This window comes from Streptopelia decaocto, assembly GCF_964273445.1.
Source record: "Streptopelia decaocto genome assembly, contig: HAP1_SCAFFOLD_837, whole genome shotgun sequence".
Taxonomy (NCBI): Eukaryota; Metazoa; Chordata; class Aves; order Columbiformes; family Columbidae; genus Streptopelia; species Streptopelia decaocto.
The window spans coordinates 1-27,004 of NW_028115522.1; the positions used below are offsets into that span (position 1 = coordinate 1).

Genomic DNA, 27,004 nt, shown 5'->3' on the forward strand with positions numbered 1-27,004 from the left:
CCGCGCTCTTCATCCAGGCGGCCGCGCGGCGCTGGCGCCTCCGCGTGCTCCCGGCGCCCTTCCCCGCGGCGCCGCGGCCCCCGCCGTCCCCCCACGACAGCTGGAAGGCGGCCGATCTGGCGCAAAGGCGGCGCCGGCGCCTGATGGCCGAGCTGGGGGTGAAGCGCGAGGCGCTGGCCGATGGCGCCGACCGCTGGTACGGCTGCAGCAAGGCCACGCCGCGCTGCTTCGGCACCGTGCACGCCCGCACCCCCCAGTACCTGCTGTCGGGGCGCTGGACCCCCCCGTGCTGCCTGCGGGCGCTGCGCGAGACCGCCCGGCACGTGGTGGCGGCGCTGGAGGGCGCCGGCGTGCGCTACTGGCTGGAGGGGGGGACGCTGCTGGGCGCCGTGCGCCTCGGGGACATCATCCCCTGGGACTACGACGTGGACCTGGGCATCTACCGCGAGGACGTGGGCAAGTGCCGCTGGCTGGCGGCCGCGGCGGCCGGGACGCCCGTGGAGGACCCCGAGGGGTTCTACTGGGAGAAGGCGCCCGAGGGCGAGTTCTACCGGGTGCACTTCAGCCGCGCCAACCGGCTGCACGTGGACCTGTGGCCGTTCTACGCGCGGGGGGGCACCATGACCAAGGACACGTGGCTGGGCCACCCGCAGGACGTGGAGTTCCCCGAGCGCTTCCTGCGGCCGCGCCGCCCGCTGCCCTTCGGCGGCTTCAGCGCCATGGCGCCCAACAGCCCCCGGCGCTTCCTGGAGCTCAAGTTCGGGGCGGGCGCCGTGGAGAACCCCGAGTACCCCAACCCCGCCGTGCGCAGCCTGCGCCACGAGCCGGGGGCGCGCGGGGAGGGGGCCAGATAGGGTGGGACACACTGTGAGGGGATGATAAACCACGTGACACCCAGTGAGGGGACGATAAACTGTGTGACACCCCATGGGGGACAATAAACCCTGTGACACCCAGTGAGGGGACGATAAACTGTGTGACACCCCATGGGGGACAATAAACCCTGTGACACCCAGTGAGGGGAGGATAAACTGTGTGACACCCCATGGGGGACAATAAACCCTGTGACACCCAGTGAGGGGATGATAAACCCTGTGACACCCAGTGAGGGGACGATAAACCCTGTGACACCCAGTGAGGGGATGATATAGAGTGTGACACCATGAGGGGACAATAAACTGTGTGACACCCAATGAGGGGACGATAAACCCTGTGACACCCAGTGAGGGGACAATAAAGCCTGTGACACCCAGTGAGGGGACAGTAAACCCTGTGACACCCAGTGAGGGGACGATAAACTGTGTGACACCCCATGGGGGACAATAAACCCTGTGACACCCAGTGAGGGGATGATATAGAGTGTGACACCATGAGGGGACAATAAACTGTGTGACACCCAGTGAGGGGACGATAAACTGTGTGACACCCCATAGGGGGACAATAAACCCTGTGACACCCAGTGAGGGGATGATAAAGCCTGTGACACCCAGTGAGGGGATGATAAACTGTGTGACACCCCATGGGGGACAATAAATCCTGTGACACCCAGTGAGGGGATGATATAGAGTGTGACACCATGAGGGGACAATAAACTGTGTGACACCCAATGAGGGGATGATAAACTGTGTGACACCCCATAGGGGGACAATAAACCCTGTGACACCCAGTGAGGGGACAAGAAACATTGTGACACCCCACGAGGGGACAATAAACTGTGTCACACCCAATGAGGGGACAATAATCCTGGGGGTCCCTGTGTCCCCCAATGTCCCCCCTGCTCTGGGGGTCCCGGTGTCACCCCCCCAAGTCCCTGGTGTCCCCACCCCCCCCGCAGTGACAGGTTGGGGACAGTGACCCCCCCAGTGTTGTGACAAACCCAATGGGCGCCGGGGGGGACACACATCACAACCACTTTTATTGACACCACAGTGGGGGGGGGGGGCAGAAATGACACCGAGCCCCCGTGTCACCCCCGGGCGGGGGGGGGCACATGGGGGTCCCGCTGGTCCCAGTTCACTCCAGCGACTGCAGCATCAGCAGCTGCTTCAGCACCTTGGTCTGGCTGGTCTCGCGGATCTCCCCGGCCAGGAACATCTCGTCCACCACCGTGTACACCTGGGGGGGCCCCAAAACCCCCCCCGGAAAATGAGGGGGTCCCCAAAACCCCCCTCGTAAAATTGGGGCGTCCCCAAAAGGGATTGAACCCCAAACCCCCCAGTTCAACTCACCTTGTAGAAAGGAAACAGCAAATCAACTCACAAACATTATGGGCCCCCCCTACATCAAGGGCGTCCCCAAACATCAAGGGGGGGTCCCCAAAACCCCCCGTAAAATGAGGGGGTCCCCCAAACCGCCCAAGCGGGATCGAACCCCAAACCCCCCATTTTCCTCACCTTGTAGGAATTAAACAGCAAATCAACTCACAAACATTATGGGCCCCCCATAAATCACGGGGTCCCCAAACCCCCCCCACAGATCAAAGGGGGTCCCCAACCCCCCCCCCTGTAAAATGGGGGGGTCCCCAAAAGGGATTGAACCCCAAAACCCACCAGTTTAACTCACCTTGTAGAAATTAAGCACCAAATCAACTCACAGACATTATGGCCCCCCCAAATCAAGGGGTCCCCAACACCCCCCACAGATCAAGGGGGGTCCCCAGCCCCCCCCATAAACCAGGGGGTCCCCCAAACCCCCCAAGTGGGACTGAACCCCCAAACCCCCCGTTTTCCTCACCTTGTAGAAGTTAAACACCAAATCAACTCACAGACATTATGGGCTCCCCATAAATGAAGGGGGTCCCCAAACCTCCCCTATAGATCAAGGGGGGGTCCCCCAACCCACCCTAAAGCGGGGGGGTCCCCAAAATCCCCCCTAAAGTGGGGGGGGTCCCAAAATCCCCCCATTATACTCACCTTGTAGAAGTTAAACACCAAATCCAGCTCACAGACATTATGGAAATACTCGTTGAGCACCTGGCGGAGGGAGAGGGGGGGGTGTTAATTAATGCGGGGGGTTAATGAGGGCGGGCGCTAATTAGCGGCGCTAACGAGCGCACCTCGACGAAGTTGTGGATGGCCTCCAGGTAGGCCAGGTTGTTGTCGGTCACGTCCACGCAGATGCAGAAGTAGAGCCCCGCGTAGCGCCGGTAGATGATCTTGAAGTTGCGGAACTGGGGGGCGCCAAAGAAATAAAGGGGGGGGGGGGCGCAAAATGAGGGGGGGGGCGCAAAATGAGGGGGGGGCGCAAAATGAGGGGGGGGACTGGGGGGGATGGGGGACTGGGGGGGATTGGGGAAGGATCGGGCCCCAGGGGGAATGGACTTGGGGGGCGACCTGGATAATGGGGGGTGGGGTTTGGGGCGAAACTGGGGGGGAGGTTTGGGGTGAACCCGGGGGGGGTTTGGGGCGGAACTGGGGGGGGTGTTGGGGTGAACTTGGGGGGGTTTTGGGGTGAACCTGGGGGGGATTTTGGCTCAAAACTGGGGAGGTTTTTGGGGCGAACCCAGGGGGGTTTTGCGGTGAAACTGGGGGGGGTTTGGGGCGGAACCCGGGGGGGTTTCGGGGTGAACCCGTGGGGGGTTAGGGTGACCCCGGGGTGTTTTTGGGGTGACCCTGGGGGGTGTTCTCGGGGTGCCCCCGGGGGATGTTTTGGGGCACCCCCGGGGGTGATTTCGGGGTGCCCCGGGCTGTTTCGGGGCGCACCTCCACGAAGTTGGTGTGCTTGGTGTCGCGTTTTGGGGTGCCCCCGGGGGAGGGTTTGGGGGTGCCCCCGGGGGGTGATTTCGGGGTGCCCCCGGGGGCTGTTTTTGGGGTGCCCCCGGGGGCTGTTTTCGGGGTGCCCCCGGGGGGTGATTTTGGGGTGCCCCCGGGGGGTGATTTCGGGGTGCCCCGGGCTGTTTTGGGGCGCACCTCCACGAAGTTGGTGTGCTTGGCGTCGCGTTTTGGGGTGCCCCCGGGGGAGGGTTTGGGGTGACCCCGGGGGAGGGTTTGGGGGTGCCCCCGGGCTGTTTTCGGGGCGCACCTCCACAAAGTTGGTGTGCTTGGCGTCGTGTTTCGGGGTGCCCCCGGGGGGTGATTTCGGGGTGCCCCCTGGGGGGTGATTTCGGGGTGCCCCGGGCTGTTTTGGGGCGCACCTCCACGAAGTTGGTGTGCTTGGCGTCACGTTTTGGGGTGACCCCAGGGGAGGGTTTTGGGGTGCCCCCGGGGGGTGATTTCGGGGTGCCCCTGGGGGCTGTTTTCGGGGTGCCCCCGGGGGGTGATTTTGGGGTGCCCCCAGCTGTTTTCGGGGTGCCCTGGCCTGTTTCGGGGCGCACCTCCACAAAGTTGGTGTGCTTGGCGTCGCATTTTGGGGTGCCCCCAGGGGCTGTTTTCGGGGCACCCCCGGGGGGTGATTTCGGGGTGCCCTGGCCTGTTTCGGGGCGCACCTCCACGAAGTTGGTGTGCTTGGCGTCGCGTTTTGGGGTGCCCCCGGGGGGCTGTTTTCGGGGTGCCCCCGGGGGGTGATTTCGGGGTGCCCCCAGGGGAGGGTTTGGGGTGCCCCCGGGGGATGTTTTTGGGGCACCCCCGGGGGTGATTTCGGGGTGCCCTGGCCTGTTTCGGGGCGCACCTCCACGAAGTTGGTGTGCTTGGCGTCACGGTTTGGGGGTGACCCCAGGGGAGGGTTTGGGGGTGCCCCCGGGGGGTGATTTCGGGGTGCCCCGGGGGCTGTTTTTGGGGTGCCCCCGGGGGAGGGTTTGGGGTGCCCCCGGGGGGTGATTTCGGGGTGCCCCCGGGGGTGTTTTTGGGGTGCCCTGGCCTGTTTCGGGGCGCACCTCCACGAAGTTGGTGTGCTTGGCGTCGCGTTTTGGGGTGCCCCCGGGGGAGGGTTTGGGGTGACCCCAGGGGAGGGTTTGGGGGTGCCCCCGGGGGGTGATTTCGGGGTGCCCCCAGCTGTTTTCGGGGTGCCCTGGCCTGTTTCGGGGCGCACCTCCACGAAGTTGGTGTGCTTGGCGTCGCGTTTTGGGGTGACCCCAGGGGAGGGTTTGGGGGTGACCCCGGGGGAGGGTTTCGGGGTGCCCTGGCCTGTTTCGGGGCGCACCTCCACGAAGTTGGTGTGCTTGGCGTCGCGCACGGTGACCACGGCGGTGAACCTCCTCGATCAGCTTCTGCTTCTCGTCGTCGTCGAACTGCATGTACCACTTGGCCAGGCGCGTCTTGCCCGCGCGGTTCTGGATCAGGATGAAGCGGATCTGGGGGGGCCAAAGCTAATTAACATGGGGGGGGCAAAGATTGGGGGGTCAATGGGGGGGGTGAGCAAAGAGTTCCCCCACAAGCGGCTTTTTTGGGGGGTTTTGGGCTTCCAGGTGTCTGTCTATAGGGACCCCCCCCAACAAGGATGTGGCTGGGGGGGGAATAACGGGGGGGGCAGAATTTGGGGGTACAACAGGAGGGGGGGTGAGTAAAGAGTTCCCCCACAAGCGGCTTTTTTTGGGGGGATTTTGGGGCTTCCAAGTGTCTCCCTACAGGGACCCCCCAATAAGGATTTGGTGGGGGGGGGGAGAGGGGGAATAGCGGGGGGGGGGAATTCGGGGGTACAATGGGGGGGGTGAGTAAAGAGTTCCCCCACAAGCTGCTTTTTTAGGGGGGTTTTGGGGCTGCCAAGTGTCTCCCTATAGGGACCCCCCAATAAGGATGTGGCTGGGGGGGGAATAACAGGGGGGTGAATAACGGAGGGGGGGTCAGAATTTGGGGGTTCAATGGGGGGGGTGAGTAAAGAGTTCCCGCCACAAGCGGCTTTTTTGGGGGGATTTTGGGGCTGCCAAGTGTCTCCCTGTAGGGGACCCCCCCAACATCCCCCAATAAGGATGTGGCTGGGGAGGAGGGGAGGGGGAGGAATAACGGGGGGGGGTAGAATTTGGGGGTACAAGGGGGGGGGGGGGTGAATAAAGAGTTCCCCCCACAAGCGGCTTTTTGGGGGGGGGTTTTGGGGCTTCCAAGTGTCTCCCTATAGGGACCCCCCAATAAGGATGTGGCTGGGGGGGGAAGATAATGGGGGGGGGGAGAATTTGGGGGTACAATGGGGGGGTGAGTAAAGAGTTCCCCCCACAAGCGGCTTTTTTGGGGGGATTTTGGGGGCTGCCAAGTGTCTCCCTATAGGGACCCCCCCAAAACCTCCCCCAATATGGGGGTCACCTATAGGCCCCCCCATAGGGTTACGAGAATGGGGAGCCCCCCCCCCCCAGCGCACCCCAACAGCTCCCGCCTATAACGGGGCGCACACCGGGCCCCCCCGCGCTGTCAGGCCCCGCGGGGGGGTCCAGCCCCCCCCCCCCCAGTCCCTATAGCGACAACATCCCGGGGACCCCCCTGCCCGCCCCCCGATGGGCCGCCCCGAATCCCCCCCGCTCCTCACCATGGTGGTCCCGGTTCCCGTTCCGTGCCCTCCCACCGGCCGGATATCCGGCTGCGCTCGCGGGGCACGCCGGGATTTGTAGTTTCCGCTTGTGCGCCGCTCTGCCCCTCCCCGGACTGCATTTCCCAGCGGGCTTTGCGCGCGCGCGGGGCATGCCGGGATATATCCCCCCTTCGCGGTAACCGGGAGACGGCGGCCGGGGGTAATGGAGGCCGCGGAGCGACCGGGGGGGGGCGGTTAATAACGGGGGGGGGGTACGTTAATAACGGGGGGTGGGGTGTGATACCGGGAAAGGGGGGGAAGCGAAAAGAGGAGGGGATAACAGGGCGGCAACCGCGCATGCGCCTTCCCGCCTGGCGCAATTCACGCACAGCGCATGCGCCGCGGCCAGGCCACGCCCCGCTCCGTGCGCGGCCCCGCCCACCCGCCCCCGTCCAGCGCGGGAGGAGGCGGAGGCGGAGGGAGGGGGAGGAGGAGGAGGAGGAGGAGGGGGAGGAAGGCGCCGCCGCCATTACAGGCCCAGCCCGCCCCGGCGGCCCCGCCGCCCCCCCGCCGCTCCCGCCGCCCCGAGGGGCCATGGCGCCCCCGCCCGCCGCGCCCGGCCCGGCCCGCCGCCGCCGTCACGGTGAGGAGCGAGCGATCCCGCGGTCCGCACCCCCCCGAGAACAATGGGGCAGCCCCACCCCCGCCCGCAGCGGCGCCCCCCGGGCCGGCCCATTGCCCCGGCGGGGGGAGCCGGGGGGGGGGGGACACCCCGGATTGAGGCGGGGGGGCAGCGCGGCGGTGGGGGCGCCCCCGCCTCTGAGGGGAGACCCCCCCACACCCACTGAGGGGGAGAAGGGGAGACCCCCCATGTTTAAAGTGACCCCCGCAGGTTGAGGGGGGTCTCCCCTTATCCCCCCCAACTGAGGGGCTCAAGGGGTCTGACCCCCCCTCAATATCCCTGACCCCCCAGCAATGAGGGGGCGCGGGGGGGGCAGAACCCCCCATGAAGAGCTTGGGGGGCTCCCCCAAAGTGAGGCTTGAACCCAAAATTAAAAGGGGGGGGTGTTGCTTTTTGGGGCGTCCCCCCCTATATTTTAATTTCCCCCCTCCACGTTCCGCCTGTCCCCCCCCACCCCAATTAAAACCCCCTTTATATCCATTAACGAACTAACGCCGCCGGGAAACGGTTCAACCGCGGCCGGAGCTTAAACCTGCGCACAAAGATCCTTTATTCGGGGCTTTTTCACCCAAACGGGGGCTCGGGCTCCCCGCGAGTATTTTAATTCACGTTTGGATCATTTCAATTAATTCCCCCCCATTCGCCGTTTGAACGCGCGGAGGTGACGCCGGGCCCGGCTGCAATTTCTAATGGCCCCAATTCCACCTTTTTTACCTTATTTTTGCCCTTTTTTGGATGCTTTTGCCCCAAAATCTGGGGCAGGATTGAAGGGCCCGCGCGATTACAGAGGGAAATTTAACGAACCCCCGAAATTAAAAGTTGAAACGCCCCGAAAATTATCAATTGAAACACCCCAAAATGATGCATTAAAACACCCCGAATATGAAATATTGAAACGCCCCGAAATGAAACATTAAAACGCCCCAATAATTAAAATTAACCCCCCCAAATTAAAAATGGAAACGTCCCAAAATTAACAGTTGAAGTGCCCCGATGTTAAAAATTGAAACGCCCCAATATTATAAATTAGAACATCCCAATATTATAAATTAGAACACCCCAGTATTAATAATTAGAACACCCCAATATTATAAATTAGAACATCCCAATATTAATAATTAGAACACGCCAATATTATAAATTAGAACACCCCAATATTAATAATTAGAATACGCCAATATCATAAATTAGAACACCCCAATATTAATAGTTAAGCTGCCCCAAAATGAGAAGTTAAACCACCCCAAAATTAACCCCCCCAATATTAAATATTAAACCCCTCAAAACCGACAAATTAACCCCCCTGAAAATTCCCAATTAAACCCCCCAAAAGGCACCGGCGATTTCCCGATGCCTCCCCAATTTGGGGTGGCTTAATTAGCGCTAACGAGCTTCGTCAGGCTCCCGACAGCGCCCGGAAAACTCAACTGAAGCTGTTCGGATTTTCCTCCCCGTTTTACCCCGTTTTTGGTGTTTTGGGGCGTCGAGATCGGCTGGAAACAGGATTTATTGTGGCCGTGAATTTGGGGAGGAAAAGCCAATTTTGGGGTGTCAGCGCAGCCTAATTAGCAGCGTTAATTGGCGCTGGTTGGTCTTTGCTCCTCGGGTGCTTTGGCCCCGGTGACTCAACGTGGACCTTGTCCCGGTTTATTGGCCCCGGTGACGAGTTTTGGGTTCAGCGGCTCCCGGGACGGGGCCATTAACCAAGGTGGTGGCGCCGTTAATGAGCCGGTTGGGTAATTAACGTCCCATTCCCACCGCCAAGACGTCGCCGGTTGGGTTTGGGTTGGTTGAACATCCCATTCCCACCACCAAGACGTCTCCAATTGGTTGATCATCTCCAGTTGGGTTTGTGTGGTTGATCATCTCCGGTTGGGTTTGGTTGGTTGATCATCTCCAGTTGGGTTTGGGTGGTTGATCATCTCCAGTTGGGTTTGGGTTGGTTGATCATCTCCAGTTGGGTTTGGGTGGTTGATCATCTCCGGTTGGGTTTGGTTGGTTGATCATCTCCAGTTGGGTTTGTGTGGTTGATCATCTCCAGTTGGGTTTGGGTTGGTTGATCATCTCCAGTTGGGTTTGGGTTGGTTGATCATCTCCAGTTGGGTTTGGGTTGGTTGATCATCTCCAGTTGGGTTTGGGTTGGTTGATCATCTCCAGTTGGGTTTGTGTGGTTGATCATCTCCAGTTGGGTTTGGGTTGGTTGATCATCTCCGGTTGGGTTTGGGTGGTTGATCATCTCCGGTTGGGTTTGGGTTGGTTGATCATCTCCAGTTGGGTTTGGGTTGGTTGATCATCTCCGGTTGGGTTTGGGTTGGTTGATCATCTCCAGTTGGGTTTGGGTTGGTTGATCATCTCCAGTTGGGTTTGGGTTGGTTGATCATCTCCAGTTGGGTTTGGGTGGTTGATCATCTCCAGTTGGGTTTGTGTGGTTGATCATCTCCGGTTGGGTTTGGGTTGGTTGATCATCTCCAGTTGGGTTTGGGTTGGTTGATCATCTCCAGTTGGGTTTGGGTGGTTGATCATCTCCAGTTGGGTTTGGGTGGTTGATCATCTCCGGTTGGGTTTGGGTTGGTCGATCATCTCCAGTTGGGTTTGGGTTGGTCGATCATCTCCAGTTGGGTTTGGGTGGTTGATCATCTCCGGTTGGGTTTGGGTTGGTTGATCATCTCCAGTTGGGTTTGGGTGGTTGATCATCTCCAGTTGGGTTTGGGTTGGTTGATCATCTCCAGTTGGGTTTGGGTTGGTCGATCATCTCCAGTTGGGTTTGGGTTGGTTGTTCATCTCCGGTTGGGTTTGGGTTGGTTGATCATCTCCAGTTGGGTTTGTGTGGTTGATCATCTCCAGTTGGGTTTGAGGCTGTTGGGTTGAACATCTCTGGGGTTGTTGGTGGCAAAGCCAAGAGCTCGACCCAATGAGGACGTGACCCAATGAGAACTCAACCCAACGAGAACTCAACCCAATGAGGGCTCAAGCCAACGATAATTTAACCCAATGAGGGCTCAACCCAGTGATAATTTGACCCAACCAGAGCTTGACCCAATGAGAGCTCAACCCAATGAGAACTTGACCCAACGAGGGCTCAACCAATGAGAACTCAACCCAACAAGGGCTCAACCAACAAGAACTTGGGCTCAACCCAGTGAGAACTTGACCAAACAAGAGTTCAACCCAACAATAATTTGACCCAATGAGAGCTCAAGCCAGCAAAAACTTCACCCAATGAGGGCTCAACCCAGTGATCATTTGACCCAATGAGAACTCAGCTCAACAAGGGCTCAACCCAACGATAATTTGACCCAATGAGAACTTGACCCAACAAGAACTGACCTCAACAGCTCAACCCCAGCTCAACTCAACTTTCACCCGCGGGGGAGGCCGAGGATCCCGCCGGTCGTTAACCTCAAATAACGAACAAACCGTTAATCCCGGGAGCCGCGCGGGGTTGTTTTTAACCCTAATTTCTATCATTTGGGGTCAAAACGCCCGATTTCTCGGAGCTTCGGTCGCGTAGTTTTGCCTTTTTCCTATTTTCCAATCGTTTGACCCCGTTGGGCCCCGTTTGCCCACCGGGTGACCCCGTAGGAACGTTAAGCCGGCGCTAAGCTCGGTGTTAAATCAAAGGCAAAGGGAGAACGGGGTGATTTGTGTTATTCGGTTGTTTCCGCGCCCGGGAAGCGAATCCTTTGGGGACGTCGGCGTTGGGTTTGTGGTTTGCGGGGAAACCGGTGGAAAACGGGTGGAATTGGGTCAAATTTTGGCCTTTACGCCCATTTTGGGCGTTAAGCCGGCGCTAAACTCGGTATTAAATCCAAAGCAAAGGGGGAACGGGGCTGTTTGTGCTATTGGGTTGTTTCCGCGCCCGGGAAGCGAATCCTTCAGGGACCTTGGCGTTGGGTTTGTGGACGATGGGGAAAACGGGTGGAATTGGGTCAAATTTTGGCCTTTATGCCCATTTCAGGTGTTAAGCCGGCGCTAAACTCGGTATTAAATCCAAAGCAAAGGGGCAATGGGGTGGTTTGTGCTATTGGGTTGTTTCCGCGCCCGGGAAGCGAGTCCTTCGGGGACCCCGGCGCTGGGTTGGTGGGTTGTGGATGGCGGGGAATGGGTGGAAAGGGGCGGAATGGGGCGGGATTTGGCGTTTCGGAGCTGACCTGGTTCCTGTCTGTCCCGCCCAGGTGGAGCCGCCGCCCGCCCGCCCGCGGGCCCCCGCGCCAACTGAGGAGCCGCCGGCACGACATGGGCGCCGGAGCCGCCGGCGCCGCGGCGTGAGCGCCGCCCCCGCCCCGCCGCGCCGCCAACCCCTCTCCGGATCGACCGCGCGGGCCAGGATGTGCGGGCGATGATGATGGCGAGGAAGCAAGATGTGCGCGTGCCCACCTACAGCGTCAGCGTGGTGGGTCTGTCCGGCACCGAGAAGGACAAGGGCCAGTGCGGGGTGGGCAAATCCTGCCTGTGCAACCGCTTCGTGCGGCCCGGCGCCGACCAGTTCCACCTGGACCACACGTCGGTGCTCAGCACCAGCGACTTCGGGGGGCGCGTGGTCAACAACGACCACTTTCTGTACTGGGGGGAGGTGGTGCGGGCGCTGGAGGACGGCGGCGAGTGCCGCGCGCAGGTGGTGGAGCAGACGGAGTTCATCGACGACCAGACGTTCCAGCCGCACCGCAGCACGGCGCTGCAGCCCTACATCAAGCGCGCGGCCGCCACCAAGCTGGCGTCGGCCGAGAAGCTCATGTACTTCTGCACGGACCAGCTGGGGCTGGAGCAGGACTTTGAGCAGAAGCAGATGCCCGAGGGGAAGCTGCTGGTGGACGGGTTCCTGCTGTGCGTGGACGTCAGCCGCGGCATGAACCGCAACTTCGACGAGCAGCTCAAGTTCGTGTCCAACCTCTACAACCAGCTGGCCAAGACCAAGAAGCCGGTGGTGGTGGTGCTGACCAAGTGCGACGAGGGCGTGGAGCGCTACATCCGCGACGCGCACGCCTTCGCGCTGGGCAAGAAGAACCTGCAGGTGGTGGAGACGTCGGCCCGCTCCAACGTCAACGTGGAGCTGGCCTTCGGCACCCTGGTGCAGCTCATCGACAAGAGCCGCGGCAAGACCAAGATCATCCCGTACTTCGAGGCGCTGAAGCAGCAGAGCCAGCAGATCGCCGCCGCCAAGGACAAGTACGAGTGGCTGGTGGGGCGCATCGTCAAGAGCCACAACGAGCCCTGGGCCGCCGTGAGCCGCAAGATGCAGAACGCGCCCGAGTACCAGGACTACGTGTACCTGGAGGGGACGCCCAAGGCCAAGAAGCTGTTCCTGCAGCACGTGCAGCGCCTCAAGCACGAGCACGTGGAGCGGCGCCGCAGGGCCTTCCTGGCGGCGCTGCCGCAGGCGCTGGACGCGCTGCTCCCCGAGCTGGACGAGATCGAGCCGCTGAGCTGCTCCAAGGCGCGCAAGCTCCTGGAGACCAAGGCCGACTTCCCCAAGTGGTTCGTGGTGCTGGACGAGACGCCCTGGGACGCCACGGGCCACGTGGACGACGTGGACGACGAGCGCGTCCCCTTCGACCTGCTGGAGACGCCGGCGGCCGAGCAGGTCTACGAGGCGCACCGCGAGAAGCTGCGCGACGAGCGGAAGCGCGCCGAGATGCGGCGGGCCTTCAAGGAGAACCTGGAGACGTCGCCCTTCGTCACGCCGGGGAAGCCCTGGGAGGAGGCGCGCAGCTTCATCATGAGCGAGGACTTCTACCTGTGGCTGGACGAGGCGGTGTACATGGACATCTACGGCAAGCACCAGAAGCAGCTCATCGAGAAGGCCAAGGAGGAGTTCCAGGAGCTGCTCCTGGAGTACTCGGAGCTGTTCTACGAGCTGGAGCTGGACGCCAAGCCCAGCAAGGAGAAGATGGGGGTGATCCAGGAGGTGCTGGGCGAGGAGCAGCGCTTCAAGGCGCTGCAGAAGCTGCAGGCCGAGCGCGACGCGCTGATCCTCAAGCACATCCACTTCGTGTACCACCCCACCAAGGAGACGTGTCCCAGCTGCCCGCTCTGCGTGGACTCGCGCGTGGAGCAGCTCCTGGGCTCCCGCTTCACCCGCGGCCCCCGGCCGCAGCCGGAGCCCGGCGTGGACCGGCTCAACCTGGTCATCCTGGGCAAGGACGGGCTGGCGCGCGAGCTGGCCAACGAGATCCGCGCGCTCTGCACCAGCGACGACCGCTACGTCATCGAGGGCAAGGTGTACGAGCTGGCGCTGCGGCCCATCGAGGGCAACGTGCGCCTGCCCGTCAACGCCTTCCACACCCCCACGTTCCAGCCCCACGGCTGCCTCTGCCTCTACAACTCCAAGGAGTCGCTGTCCTACGTGGTGGAGAGCATCGAGAAGAGCCGCGAGTCCACGCTGGGCCGGCGCGACGGCCACCCGGGCAACCTGCCGCTCACGCTCATCCTGGTGAACAAGCGCGGGGACGCGGGCGGCGAGACGCTGCACGCGCTGATCCAGCAGGGCCAGCAGATCGCCAGCAAGCTGCAGTGCGTCTTCCTCGACCCCGGCATCGGCTACGGCCGCAACATCAACGAGAAGCAGATCGGGCAGGTGCTCAAGGGCCTCCTGGACTCCAAGCGCAACCTCAACCTGCTCGGCGACCGGAAGGAGCCGGCGGACGCCGACCTGCGCGTCGTCATGTGCCTCATGTGCGGGGACCCGTTCGGCGCCGACGACGTGCTGGGGCCCGTGCTGCAGTCGCCCTCGTGCCGCCCCGGCGGCTCCGCCGGCTCCGTGCTGCTGGACCTGGCCGTGGGGCCGCACAAGCGGCGCGTGGAGCTGTCGCTGCTGTCCTACCACGCGTCCTTCGGGCTGCGCAAGTCCCGCCTGGTGCACGGCTACGTGCTGTTCTACTCGGCGCAGCGCCGCGCCTCGCTGGCCACGCTGCGCGCCTTCCTGTGCGAGCTGCAGGACGTGGTGCCCGTGCAGCTCGTGGCGCTGACCGACGGCGCCGCCGCCGCCGACCTCCCGGACAACGACCTGAGCCGCGAGCAGCTGAGCGAGGGCGAGGAGATCGCGCAGGACGTGGACGGGCGCTTCGCCGCCCTGCCCGGCGCGCAGCCGCAGCGCAAGCTGGAGCTGTTCCACGCCTTCCTCAAGGACGCGGCCGAGAAGAAGACGCTGGTGGAGGCGGCGCACATGTACGACGCGGCGGCCGAGGCCTCCGGCGAGGACGCCGCCTTCAACTCGCCGCGCGCCGGCTCGCCGCTCTGCAACTCCAACCTGCCCGACTCCGAGGAGGACGCCGAGCCGCCCGGGTACAGCCCGTTCCGCGACGACCCCAAGGACCATTCCAAGCTCTCCATGGAGCTCGAGGGCAACGACGGCTTGTCCTTCATCTCCGTGGTGAGCGCCTTCGAGAACAAGCTCAACAACAAGGTGCCGCCGCCGGTGAAGCCCAAGCCCCCCGTCCATTTTGAGCTGGGCAAGGCCGACTTGGCGTATCTGGAGCAGGGGCACCGCGACGGGCGCCGCAAGTCGCTGTCGGCGGGCTCGTGGCTCCCCGCCGACTGCTTCGACCCCTCCGACTACGCCGAGCCCATGGACGCGGTGGCGCGGCCGCGCGCCGAGGAGGAGAACATCTACTCGGTGCCGCACGACAGCACCCAGGGCAAGATCATCACCGTGCGCAACATCAACAAGGCGCAGCCCAACGGCGGCGCCAACAACGGCTCGGACAGCGAGATGGACACGGGCTCGCTGGAGCGCGCCCGGCACGGCCGCGCCAAGCCCGGGCTGTACCGCGCGCGCTGCTCGCGCCTCGGCCGCTTCGCCGGCTACCGCGGCAGCGTGGGCGTGGGCAGCGACGACGAGCTGGGGCCCGGCCGCAAGAAGGACGAGGAGCAGAGCGCCCCGTACAAGGGCGACAACGCCGGGGGCCCCTACGAGGCGGCGGACGGGGAGGACCCGCGGCGCAGGAACATCCTGCGCAGCCTCCGCAGGACGACCAAGGTGCCGCTTCCGCCTTCCCGGGGCCGCTGGGGGGGCGCCGACCCGGCGGGTGGGGGCGGGGACGCTGGGTTGGTGGGTCGTGCGGCCTTTGCGGCGGCTCCGTCCTCGCCGCGGGCGTTTGGTGGTGTTGGTTGCCAGTTGGTTGGTATTGGGTCCGTTGGGATCGATAATAGTCTATTGGGATCAGTAATAGTCCGTTGGCATCGATAATAGTCTGTTGGGATCGATAGTAGTCTATTGAGATCAATAACAGTCCGTTGGGATCGATAATAGTCCGTTGGCATCGATAATAGTCTGTTGGGATCGATAGTAGTCTATTGAGATCAATAACAGTCCGTTGGGATCGATAATAGTCCGTTGGCATCGATAATAGTCTGTTGGGATCGATAGTAGTCCATTGAGATCAATAACAGTCCGTTGGGATCGATAATAGTCTATTGGGATCAGTAATAGTCCGTTGGGATCGATAATAGTCCACTGGGATCAATAATAGTCTGTTGGGATGGATAACAGTCCAGTGGGATCATTAGTAGTCCGTTAGGATCGATAATAATCCATTGGGATCAATAACAGTCCATTGGGATCGATAATAATCTATTGGGATCAATAATAGTCCGTTGGGATCAATAATAGTCCACTGGCATCGATAAGAGTCCGTTGGGATCGATAATAATCCACTGGGATCAATAACAGTCCGTTGGGATCGATAATAGTCCACTGGGATCGATAATGCATTGGAATCAATAATAATCCATTGGAACAGATAATTCATTGGAATAGGTAATTAACTGGAATCATTAATAATCCACTGGAATAGATAATCTGTTGGAATAAGTAATTAACCAGAATCATTAATAATGTGTTGGAATAGATAATTCGTTGGAACAGGTAATTAGCTGGAATCAATAACAATCCATGGGAATCAACGCATCGGAACAGCTGATTCATCAGGATCAATAACGACAGGTCTTTTATCTCTTCGAATTAACGATTATTAATGCAAACGGTTCTAACGGAGTCCAGTGGATTCTTGTCCCTTCCAGTGGATCATTGTTCAACAGTCTGATTGAAAACCCCTTACTGAAAAATTCTGATTGAAATTTGGGTTGGAACACCCGTTACCTGCGTGTGGGGCTGTGACTGCGGCCGCGGCCGCGCCGGCTGTTGTTCGGGGGTATTGGTGACTCTACCTGTTCTCCTGTGCCCGGTGCCACGGACGCGCCGGCTGTTGTTCTGGGCGGTTCCGGTGACTCTGGCTGTTCTGTGCCCGGTGCCGCAGACGCGCCGGCTGTTGTTCAGGGGTATTGGTGACTCTACCTGTTCTCCTGTGCCCGGTGCTGCGGCCACGCCGGCTGTTGTTCTGGGGCGGTGTCGGTGACTCTGGCTGTTCTGTGCCCGGTGGTTGTTACGGGCGGTTCCGGTGACTCCGGCTGTTCTGTGCCCGGTGCCGTGGACACGCCGGCTGTTGTTCGGGGGCTGTTGGGTGACTCTGGGACGTGCCGGCTGTTGCTCCGGGCGGTTCCGGTGACTCTGGCCGTTCTGTGCCCGGTGGTTGCTCTGGGCGGTTGGGTGACTCTGGGACGTGCCGGCTGTTGTTCCGGGCAGTTCCGGTGACTCTGGGATGTGCCGGCTGTTCCAGGCGGTTCCAGTGACTCTGGCTGTTCTGTGCCCGGTGGTTGCTCCGGGTGGTTCCGGTGACTCTGGGACGCGCCGGCTGTTGCTCCGGGTGGTTCCGGTGACTCTGGCCGTTCTGTGCCCGGTGCCGTGGACACACCGGCTGTTCCGGGCGGTTCCGGTGACTCTGGCCGTTCTGTGCCCGGTGGTTGTTCCGGGCGGTTCCGGTGACTCTGGGACGCGCCGGCTGTTGCTCTGGGGGTTTGGTGACTCTGCCGTTCTGTGTGCGGTGGTTGTTCTGGGGGTTTGGTGACTCTGCCGTTCTGTGCCCGGTGGTTGTTCCGGGGGTTTGGTGACTCTGCCGTTCTGTGCCCGGTGGTTGTTCCGGGGGTTTGGTGACTCTGCCGTTCTGTGCCCGGTGGTTGTTCCGGGGGTTTGGTGACTCTGCCGTTCTGTGCCCGGTGGTTGTTCCGGGGGTTTGGTGACTCTGCCGTTCTGTGCCCGGTGGTTGCTCCGGGGGTTTGGTGACTCTGCCGTTCTGTGCCCGGCTGTTGCTCCGGGGCTGTTGGGTGACTCTGGGACACACCGGCTGTTCCGGGCGGTTCCGGTGACTCTGCCGTTCTCCCGCAGAAGCCGAAGGCGCCGAAGCCGCGGGCGCCGCTGCCCAAGGGCCCCTGGGAGAGCAGCTACTTCGGGGTCCCCCTGGGCAGCGTCGTCACCCCCGAGCGGCCCATCCCCCTCTTCATCGAGCGCTGCATCGACTTCATCGAGGCCACAGGTGGGGAAACACCCGCACGGGGGCCGGGAAACACCCGCGGGGCCGGGAAACACCCGCACGGGGGCCGGGAAACACCCGCGGGGCCGGGAAACACCCGCACGGGGGCCGGGAGACACCCGGGGGGCCGGGAAACACCCGCACGGGGGCCGGGAGACACCCGGGGGCCGGGAAACACCCGCACGGGGGCCGGGAGACACCCGGGGGCCGGGAAACACCCGCACGGGGGCCGGGAAACACCCGCACGGGGGCCGGGAGACACCCGCACGGGGGCCGGGAAACACCCGTACGGGGGCCGGGAGACACCCAGGGGGCCGGGAAACACCCGCATGGGGGCCGGGAAACACCCGCATGGGGGCCGGGAAACACCCGCGGGGCCGGGAAACACCCGCACGGGGGCCGGGAGACACCCGGGGGCCGGGAAACACCCGCATGGGGGCCGGGAGACACCCGGGGGCCGGGAAACACCCGCATGGGGGCCGGGAGACACCCGGGGGCCGGGAAACACCCGCACGGGGGCCGGGAAACACCCGGGGGCCGGGAAACACCCGCACGGGGGCCGGGAAACACCCGCACGGGGGCCGGGAAACACCCGCATGGGGGCCGGGAGACACCCGGGGGCCGGGACCGGGGGATCCCCACCATGGGTTTCTGGGAAAGAGGCAAATTCTGACCTGGAATTTTGGGGGAAGGTGGAAAATTCCGCCCTCGAATTTTCAGGGAAAGTCTCAAATTCTTGCCCAGATTTTCTTGGGAAAATGTCCAATTCTGCCCTGGAATTTTTGGGAAAAGTGTCAAATTTCTCTCCGGATTTTTCTGGGAAAGTGTCAAATTCTGCCCTGGAATTTTGGGGTAAAATGTCCAATTCTTCCCTGAAATTTTGGGGTAAAATATCCAATTCTCTGAAATTTTGGGGTAAAATGTCCAATTCTTCTCTGGAATTTTGGGGGAAGTATCCAATTCTCTCCTGAAATTTTGGGGGAAAATGTCCAATTCTTCTCTGAAATTTTGGGTTAAAATGTCCAATTCTCCCCTGGGTTTTGGGGGAAGTATCCAATTCTTCCCTGGATTTTGGGGGAAAACGTCCAATTCTTCCCTGAAATTTTGGGGTAAAATGTCCAATTCTCCCCTGGGTTTTGGGGGAAGTGTCCAATTCTCCCCTGGGATTTTGGGTTAAAATGTCCAATTCCTCCCGGGGATTTTGGGGAACGTCCATCTCCCCCCAGGCCTGAGCACCGAGGGCATTTACCGGGTGAGCGGGAACAAGTCGGAGATGGAGAGTCTGCAGCGCCAGTTCGACCAGGGTAACCGGAGCCCTGCGCCCCGACCCTCGGGCGCCCGCCCCGTCCCCGAAACCCGGCGGGGGGTTCTCCCATGTCCCACATTCCGGGGTCCCTGGGGGGATGTGACCCCCATGTCCCACATTTCGGGGTCCCTGGGGGGATGTGACCCCCGTGTCCCACATTTCGGGGTCCCTGGGGTGCTGTGACCCCCGTGACCCCCATGTCCCAGCCTTTCGGGGTCCCTGGGGTGCTGTGACCGCCATGTCCCACATTTCGGGGTCCCTGGGGCGCCGTGACCCCCATGTCCCAGCATTTCGGGGTCCCTGGAGGGATGTGACCCCCATGTCCCACATTTCGGGGTCCCTGGAGGGATGTGACCCCCATGTCCCAGAATTTTGGGGTCCCTGGGGGGATGTGACCCCCGTGTCCCACATTTCGGGGTCCCTGGGGTGCCGTGACCCCCATGTCCCAGCATTCTGGGGTCCCTGGGGCGTCGTGACCCCCATGTCCCAGCATTTCGGGGTCCCTGGGGCGTCGTGACCCCCATGTCCCACATTTCGGGGTCCCTGGGGGGGCATGACCCCCATGTCCCAGCATTTCGGGGTCCCTGGGTGGATGTGACCCCCATGTCCCAGCATTTCGGGGTCCCTGGAGGGATGTGACCCCCGTGTCCCAGCATTTCGGGGTCCCTGGGGCGCCGTGACCCCCATGTCCCACATTTCGGGGTCCCTGGAGGGATGTGACCCCCATGTCCCACATTTCGGGGTCCCTGGAGGGATGTGACCCCCATGTCCCACATTTCGGGGTCCCTGGGGGGGGGTGTGACCCCCATTGTCCCATCCTGGGGGTCCCTGGGGCGCCGTGACCCCCATGTCCCACATTTCAGGGTCCCTGGGGGGGGTGTGACCCCGTGTCCCCCGTGTCCCAGCATTTCGGGGTCCCTGGGGGGGTGTGACCCCCGTTGTCCCATCCTGGGGGTCCCTGGGGCGCCGTGACCCCGTGTCCCCCATGTCCCACATTTCGGGGTCCCTGGGGCGCCGTGACCCCCGTGTCCCACATTTCGGGGTCCCTGGGTGCTGTGACCCCCATGTCCCACATTTCGGGGTCCCTGGGTGCTGTGACCCCGTGTCCCCCATGTCCCAGCATTTTGGGTCCCTGGGGGGGGTGTGACCCCCCATTGTCCCATCCTGGGGGTCCCTGGGGCGCCGTGACCCCCATGTCCCACATTTCGGGGTCCGTGGGTGCTGTGACCCCCATGTCCCACATTTCGGGGTCCCTGGGTGCTGTGACCCCCATGTCCCAGCATTTTGGGGTCCCTGGGGTGCTGTGACCCCGTGTCCCCCATGTCCCAGCATTTTGGGGTCCCTGGGGGGGGTGTGACCCCCATTGTCCCATCCTGGGGGTCCCTGGGGCGCCGTGACCCCCATGTCCCACATTTCGGGGTCCCTGGGTGCTGTGACCCCCGTGTCCCAGCATTTCGGGGTCCCTGGGGGGGGTGTGACCCCCATTGTCCCATCCTGGGGGTCCCTGGGCGCCGTGACCCCGTGTCCCCGTGTCCCCAGACCACGGGCTGGACCTGGCGGAGAAGGACTTCACGGTGAACACGGTGGCGGGCGCCATGAAGAGCTTCTTCTCGGAGCTGCCGGAGCCGCTGGTGCCGTACGCCATGCAGGTGGAGCTGGTGGAGGCCCACAGTGAGTGCTCGTTAACCTCGTTAACCCTGCCCCTCCCCAATTAACACCCCCCGGGCTCATTAGCGCGCTCACCTCGTTAATCCAGCCCTCAAAACCCCATTTATGGCGCCTCGTGGTGAAAATTCGCCTCCGTTTTTAGCGCCGTCCCGGGCGGGTTTTTGGGGTCACCCAAATGTGGGAGGGCTGGTGGCCCCAAAACCCCCCCAAAAATAAACCTGGGGGGTCGTGGTGAGTGTTTGTGGCCCCAAAACCCCCCCAGAATAAACCTGGGGGGTCGTGGTGAGTGTTTGTGGCCCCAAACCCCCCCAAAATGAACCTGGGGGGTCGTGGTGAGTGTTTGTGGCCCCAAACCCCCCCAAAATAAACCTGGGGGGTCGTGGTGAGTGTTTGTGGCCCCAAACCCCCCCAAAATAAACCTGGGGGGTCGTGGTGAGTGTTTGTGGCCCCAAAACCCCCCAAAATAAACCTGGGGGGTCATGGTGAGTGTTTGTCCCCCAAACCCCCCCAAAATGAACCTGGGGGGTCGTGGTGAGTGTTTGTCCCCCAAAACCCCCCCAAAATAAACCTGGGGGGTCATGGTGAGTGTTTGTGGCCCCAAACCCCCCCAAAATGAACCTGGGGGGTCATGGTGAGTGTTTGTCCCCCAAAACCCCCCAAAATGAACCTGGGGGGTCATGGTGAGTGTTTCCCCCAGAAATCAACGACCGGGAGCAGAAGCTCCACGCGCTCAAGGACGTGCTCAAGAAGTTCCCCAGGGAGAACTACGAGGTCTTCAAATACGTCATCGCCCACCTCAACAAGTGCGTGGGGTGGGGGCCGTGGGGGGCGGGGGGCAAGGATGGCGGCGCCAGAACCGCCTCGGGGTCCAAACGGCGCCCGAATCGCCTCAAAAATGGCGCCAGAATCAGCTCAGGGTCAAAATGGTGCCAGAATCACCTCAAAAATGGCGCCAGAATCAGCTCAGGGTCAAAATGGCGCCCGAATCGCCTCAAAAATGGCGCCAGAATCACCTCAGGGTCAAAATGGCGCCAGAATCACCTCAAAAAATGGCGCCAGAATCACCTCAGGGTCAAAATGGCGCCAGAATCACCTCAAAAAATGGCGCCAGAATCACCTCAGGGCCAAAATGGTGCCAAAATCACCTCAAAAAAAGGTGCCAATCTCACCTCAGGGTTCAAAGTGGAGCCAGAATCACCTCAGGGTCCAAATGTTACTAAAATCACCGCAGGGCTCAAAATGGCGCCAAAATCACCTCAAAAAATGGCGCCAGAGTCCCCTCAGGGCCCAAATGTCGGCCCCAGGCTCCCCTGGGGCAATGGGGCTGCCAAATAGTGAGCCTTGGGGGGCTATGGGGCTGCCAAATAGTGAGCTATAGGGGACAATGGGGCTGCCAAATAGTGAGCCTTGGGGGGCTATGGGGCTGCCAGATAGTGAGCCTTGGGGGGCTATGGGGCTGCCAAATAGTGAGCCTTGGGGGGCTATGGGGCTGCCAAATAGTGAGCCTTGGGGTCTATGGGGCTGCCAAATAGTGAGCTATAGGGGACAATGGGGCTGCCAAATAGTGAGCCTTGGGGGGCTATGGGGCTGCCAAATAGTGAGCCTTGGGGGGCTATGGGGCTGCCAAATAGTGAGCCTTGGGGGGCAATGGGGCTGCCAAATAGTGAGCCTTGGGGGGCGATGGGGCTGCCAAATAGTGAGCCTTGGGGGGCAATGGGGCTGCCAAATAGTGAGCCTTGGGGGCGATGGGGCTGCCAAATAGTGAGCCTTGGGGGGCTATGGGCTGCCAAATAGTGAGCCTTGGGCGTTTATGGCGCTGCCAAATAGTGAGCCTTGGGGGGCGATGGGGCTGTCAGTAAAATCCCCTCAGGCCCAGATGTCGCCCCGGGCTCCCTGGCCCCGCCCCCGTCCTGACGCCCCCGTCCGCAGGGTCAGCCACAACCACCGCGTGAACCTGATGACCAGCGAGAACCTGTCCATCTGCTTCTGGCCCACGCTGATGCGCCCCGACTTCAGCACCATGGACGCGCTGACGGCCACGCGCACCTACCAGACAATCATCGAACTCTTCATCCACCAGTGCCCCTTCTTTTTCTACAACCGGCCCCCGCTGGACGCGCCCGGCCCCGCCGCCCCCCCGGCGCCGCCCTCGCCGCCGCGGACGCCCCCGCCGTCGCCGCACTCGCCGGTGCAGCCGCTGCTGGAGCAGCACTCGCTGTGACGGGACGCGGAGACGCCGCGGACGGCGCCGGCGCGGGGCTCCCGGAGGGGGGTGGGGGCGGTTTGGGGGGGGACGGGGGTGCTGGCGCTTCGGACGCTTCTCCGGGCGCCCCCGGGTGTTTTGGTGCCGCCGAAGCCCCTGAGGTGCGGTTGGGGGGTCTTGTGGAGCTGCTCACGGTGGCCACGGCGCGGCCAGCGGGGTTCAACAGAGCTCGAGGATCGTCCGACGGGGTTCAACAGCGCTCGAGGATCGTCCGACGGGGTTCAACAGAGCTCGAGGATCGTCCAGCGGGGTTCAACAGAGCTCGAGGATCGTCCGACGGGGTTCAACAGAGCTCGAGGATCGTCCGACGGGGTTCAACAGAGCTCGGGGATCGTCCAACGGGGTTCAACAGAGCTCGAGGATCGTCCGACGGGGTTCAACAGAGCTCGAGGATCGTCCAACGGGGTTCAACAGAGCTCGAGGATCATCCAGCGGGGTTCAACAGAGCTCGAGGATCGTCCAACGGGGTTCAACAGCGCTCGAGGATCGTCCGACGGGGTTCAACAGAGCTCGAGGATCGTCCGACGGGGTTCAACAGAGCTCAAGGATCGTCCGACGGGGTTCAACAGAGCTCGAGGATCATCCAACGGGGTTCAACAGAGCTCGAGGATCGTCCAACGGGGTTCAACAGAGCTCAAGGATCGTCCGATGGGGTTCAACAGCGCTCGAGGATCGTCCGACGGGGTTCAACAGAGCTCGAGGATCGTCCGACGGGGTTCAACAGAGCTCGAGGATCGTCCGACGGGGTTCAACAGAGCTCAAGGATCATCCAACGGGGTTCAACAGAGCTCGAGGATCGTCCGACGGGGTTCAACAGAGCTCGAGGATCGTCCGACGGGGTTCAACAGAGCTCGAGGATCGTCCGACGGGGTTCAACAGAGCTCGAGGATCGTCCGACGGGGTTCAACAGAGCTCGAGGATCGTCCAGCGGGGTTCAACAGAGCTCGAGGATCGTCCGACGGGGTTCAACAGAGCTCGAGGATCGTCCAGCGGGGTTCAACAGAGCTCGAGGATCGTCCGACGGGGTTCAACAGAGCTCGAGGATCGTCCGACGGGGTTCAACAGAGCTCGAGGATCGTCCAACGGGGTTCAACAGAGCTCGAGGATCGTCCAGCGGGGTTCAACAGAGCTCGAGGATCGTCCGATGTGGCCCAACAGAGCTTGAGGTTCATCCAACAGAGCTCGAGGATCATCCGACAAAGCCTGACGATCATCCAACGTGGCCCAACAGAGCTTGAGGTTCACCCAACATGGCCCAACAAAGCCTGAGGTTCGTCCAACGTGGCCCAACAAAGCTTGAGGATCATCCACTGTGGTCTGAGATGCCCCAAGGCCCGTCCAACATGACCCAACGTGGCGTGATGCTCGTTCACCGCGGCCCAGCGGCGCTCCAGGTTCATCCAACGTGGTCCAACATCACCCAAGGCCCATCCAACGGGACCCAACGGCTCTTGAGGCTCATCCAACGTGGTCCAACTTGGGTTGTGGCTCATCCAATGTGGTCCAGTGCTGCTCAAGGCCCATCCAACGTGGTCCAACGTGGCTCAAGGTTCATCCAACGTGGTCCAATGGCTCTTGAGGTTCATCCAACGTGGTCCAATGGCTCTTGAGGTTCATCCAACATGGTCCAATGGCTCTTGAGGTTCATCCAACGTGGTCCAATGGCTCTTGAGGTTCATCCAACATGGTCCAATGGCTCTTGAGGTTCATCCAACATGGTCCAATGCTCTTGAGGTTCATCCAACGTGGCTCAAGGTTCATCCAACGTGGTCCAATGGCTCTTGAGGTTCATCCAACGTGGTCCAACGTCCCTCACGGCCCGCCCACCGTGGTCCAACGCGGCCAATCGCGGCCCCCGACTCGCCGGCCCCCCCAGGACTCGCCCGACGTGTCCCCAGGGTCCACCCGACGTGTCCCCGATGTCACCAACGTGTCCCCACCATCCACCCGACGTCACCGACGTGTCCCCAGGGTCCACCCGACGTGTCCCCGATGTCACCAACGTGTCCCCACCGTCCACCCGACGTCACCGACGTGTCCCCCGGTCTACTTGACGTCACCGACGTGTCCCCAGGATCCACCCGACGTGTCCCCAAGGCCCAACCGATGTCACCGACGTGTCCCCAGCGTCACCCGTGTGTCCCAAGGTCCACCTGACACCACCGACGTGTCCCCGAGGTCCATCCGATGTCACCGACGTGTCCCCAGGATCCACCCAGCGTGTCCCCAACGTCCCCGCCCCTCCCCTCCCCCATTTCCCACGCAGCACTTACCGGCGGGGGAGGGGCGGCCCCTCCCCCCACCCCCTTTTTTTGAGCCGGATTTGGGGTTTTTTCCCCCTCCAGAAAAGCCCATTTTGGGGCCAAAAAGGCGGAATTGGGGCTGGAGTCGCCCGGACGCCTGGGTCCCCCCCGGACGCCTGGGTCCCGCCCAGACGCCTGGGTCCCCCCGGCTCCCAGTCCCGGGTGGTTTTAAACTGGATTCTCATGGTACCAACTGGGAGCGGCCCCTCCCCCCTCCCGGGTCTCTTCGCACTTTAAAACGCCCCAAAACTTCCCCCCCCCCAGGGACAAAACCCCCCGAACCGCCCAAAACCACCCGCCCCCCCCAGGGCCAGGACCCAAAAAACCCCAGAAAAGGGCTTTTTCCCCCAATTTCACGCTTGAAAACGAACCCCGGGGTTTGGGGGCATTTCTGGGGTAAAAAACGGCAAAATCGGGCAAAACTGAACCCGGAAGAGGCCCCTCAAAATGGGGCAAAACGCGGCGTTTTCACCATTTCCGCAGCCTCCGCCATTTTGGGCCAAAAAGCCCCGATTTGGGGACTTTTGTTCAGCCCGTTCCTGTGGATTTTGGGTTTTCCAAACCCCGATTTTGGGGCAAAACTGCAAAACTCATCGTTTTTCAACCACCACCTCAATTCTTTCAATAAACCCCCAAATTATTCCCCCAATTTAAAAAAAAACACCAAAACCCCCCCAAAAACCCTCAAATCCCAAACGGATGTTTCCGCCCCAAAAAAGCGGCGTTTTGGGGTTTTTTTGGGCGCAACGATTTTCCCAATTTTTGGTATTTTTAGGGTTTAACAAAAACTCCGCCCGTAGTGATTAAAAAAACCCTTTTTCCGCTTTTTTTGAGGCCGTTTTGAGCAATTTGTGGAATTTCGGGGCGTTTAGTGCATGAACAAAAAGTGACATTTTCAGGCCCGGCCGGGCCCGTTTTTGCTGGAAATGAGGAAAAAACGGCGGAAAAGAAGAAAAAAAAACAACAAAAAAAACCACAAAAAAACCACAATAATAATAAATTTTGCGTCGCCGTCATTTTTTTGGGGAGAAAAACCGCGATTTGGGGCAGGAAATTGGGATGTTTTGAGGTGACTCTGCAAGGATTTGGGTCAAAATGGAACTTGCGTTCTCTGGGCGTTTTGGGAACAAATTGACGGATTTTGAGGTTTTTGCACCATTTTTATTTATTTCCCCACACAAAGGGGCCGGAAATGCCCCCAAAATGCTCATTTTTTACGTTTTTGCCCAAAATGCCCGTTTTTCGTAGCAGGAAGGGGGGGGGTTAATGAACAAATACAAAGTGGCCAAAACTGGGGGTTTGCAGGAAAACGGCGTCGGGGGGGGGGGATTTGGTTTAATCCACCTGGGGGGGGTGGATTATTTTTGGGAGGGTTCATTTTATTTTGGGGGGGGTGTTTATTTTTGGAAGGGTTCATTTTATTTGGGGGGGGGGTTATTTTTGGGAGGGTTCATTTTATTTGGGGGGTTGGTTTATTTTCGGGAGGGTTCATTTTATTTGGGGGGGGGGTTTATTTTTGGGAAGGTTCATTTTATTTGGGGGGGGGGGTATTTTTGGGAGGGTTCATTTTATTTGGGGGGGTGGTTTATTTTTGGGAGGGTTCATTTTATTTCCTCTTGGGCGGGTCTATTCGGGGGGGGGGGTATTTATTTTGGGGAGGGGGGAACTATTTCCGGGGCGGGGGGGGGGCGCTCCTGGGTCCCCACCTCAATCTCTGGCCGCCCCACGGATCCATTTGGGGGGTGGGTGTACTTTTGGGGGGGGGTGGTGTTATTTATTGGGGGGGTATTATGGGAGGTCTATTTATTTTGGGGGGGGTGGTGTTATTTATTGAGGGGGGGTATTATTCGGGGGGGGGATCCTTGGTCGCCACCTCAACCTCCAGCCACTCTGTGTATTTATTTGGGGGGGGGGGTGGGTTTATTTTGGGGGGGGGATATTATTCCGGGGTGGGTTTATTTTGGGGGGGGGGGGGATATTATTCCGGGGTGGGTTTATTTTGGGGGGGGGGGTCTATTTATATCGGGGTGGGTTTATTTGGGGGGG

The 27,004-nt window shown here is 61.0% G+C and overlaps 5 protein-coding genes across 8 annotated transcripts in view; 3 read left to right on the forward strand and 2 right to left on the reverse strand.

Annotated features, from left to right (window-relative positions):
- The first annotated feature begins 6 nt into the window (after positions 1–6).
- FKRP (fukutin related protein) lies at positions 7–1,162 on the forward strand. The gene is made up of 2 exons (XM_082077365.1): positions 7–867; positions 1,106–1,162. The coding sequence occupies exon 1, from the start codon at positions 144–146 to the stop codon at positions 852–854; it is 711 nt and encodes a 236-aa protein (XP_081933491.1). The 5' UTR covers positions 7–143; the 3' UTR covers positions 855–867; positions 1,106–1,162.
- A 729-nt stretch (positions 1,163–1,891) lies between these two features.
- Positions 1,892–11,292, reverse strand: AP2S1 (adaptor related protein complex 2 subunit sigma 1; the record flags this gene model as incomplete). Its single annotated transcript, XM_082077364.1, is given in 6 exon segments — positions 1,892–2,115; positions 2,913–2,972; positions 3,056–3,169; positions 5,077–5,121; positions 5,123–5,227; positions 11,206–11,292. Coding segments are annotated over 6 exon segments (513 nt in total). The 3' UTR covers positions 1,892–2,013.
- Positions 11,266–22,737, forward strand: ARHGAP35 (Rho GTPase activating protein 35). The gene is made up of 6 exons (XM_082077355.1): positions 11,266–15,029; positions 17,274–17,421; positions 18,645–18,722; positions 20,264–20,395; positions 21,090–21,195; positions 22,322–22,737. Exons 1-6 carry the CDS (start codon positions 11,394–11,396, stop codon positions 22,611–22,613), a joined length of 4,392 nt encoding a protein of 1,463 aa, XP_081933481.1. The 5' UTR covers positions 11,266–11,393; the 3' UTR covers positions 22,614–22,737.
- Positions 20,243–27,004, reverse strand: part of TBCB (tubulin folding cofactor B) — a 13,601-nt gene continuing 6,839 nt past the window's right edge. For both annotated transcript variants that reach the window (XM_082077361.1, XM_082077359.1), the window contains one exon: positions 20,243–20,257. The gene's annotated coding sequence lies outside the window, so the exon portion shown is untranslated. The remainder of the gene's footprint in view (positions 20,258–27,004) is intronic.
- Positions 23,910–25,975, forward strand: LOC309452711 (uncharacterized protein). Of its 3 annotated transcripts, XM_082077358.1 has the most exons (3): positions 23,910–24,410; positions 24,442–24,618; positions 24,753–25,975. In XM_082077358.1, the coding sequence occupies exons 1-3, from the start codon at positions 24,340–24,342 to the stop codon at positions 25,738–25,740; spliced, it is 1,236 nt and encodes a 411-aa protein (XP_081933484.1). In that variant the 5' UTR covers positions 23,910–24,339; the 3' UTR covers positions 25,741–25,975. The 3 variants fall into 3 exon arrangements, with proteins under 3 accessions (XP_081933484.1, XP_081933483.1, XP_081933482.1); XM_082077357.1 differs by having other exon boundaries at positions 24,442–25,975; XM_082077356.1 differs by having other exon boundaries at positions 23,910–24,204; positions 24,390–25,974.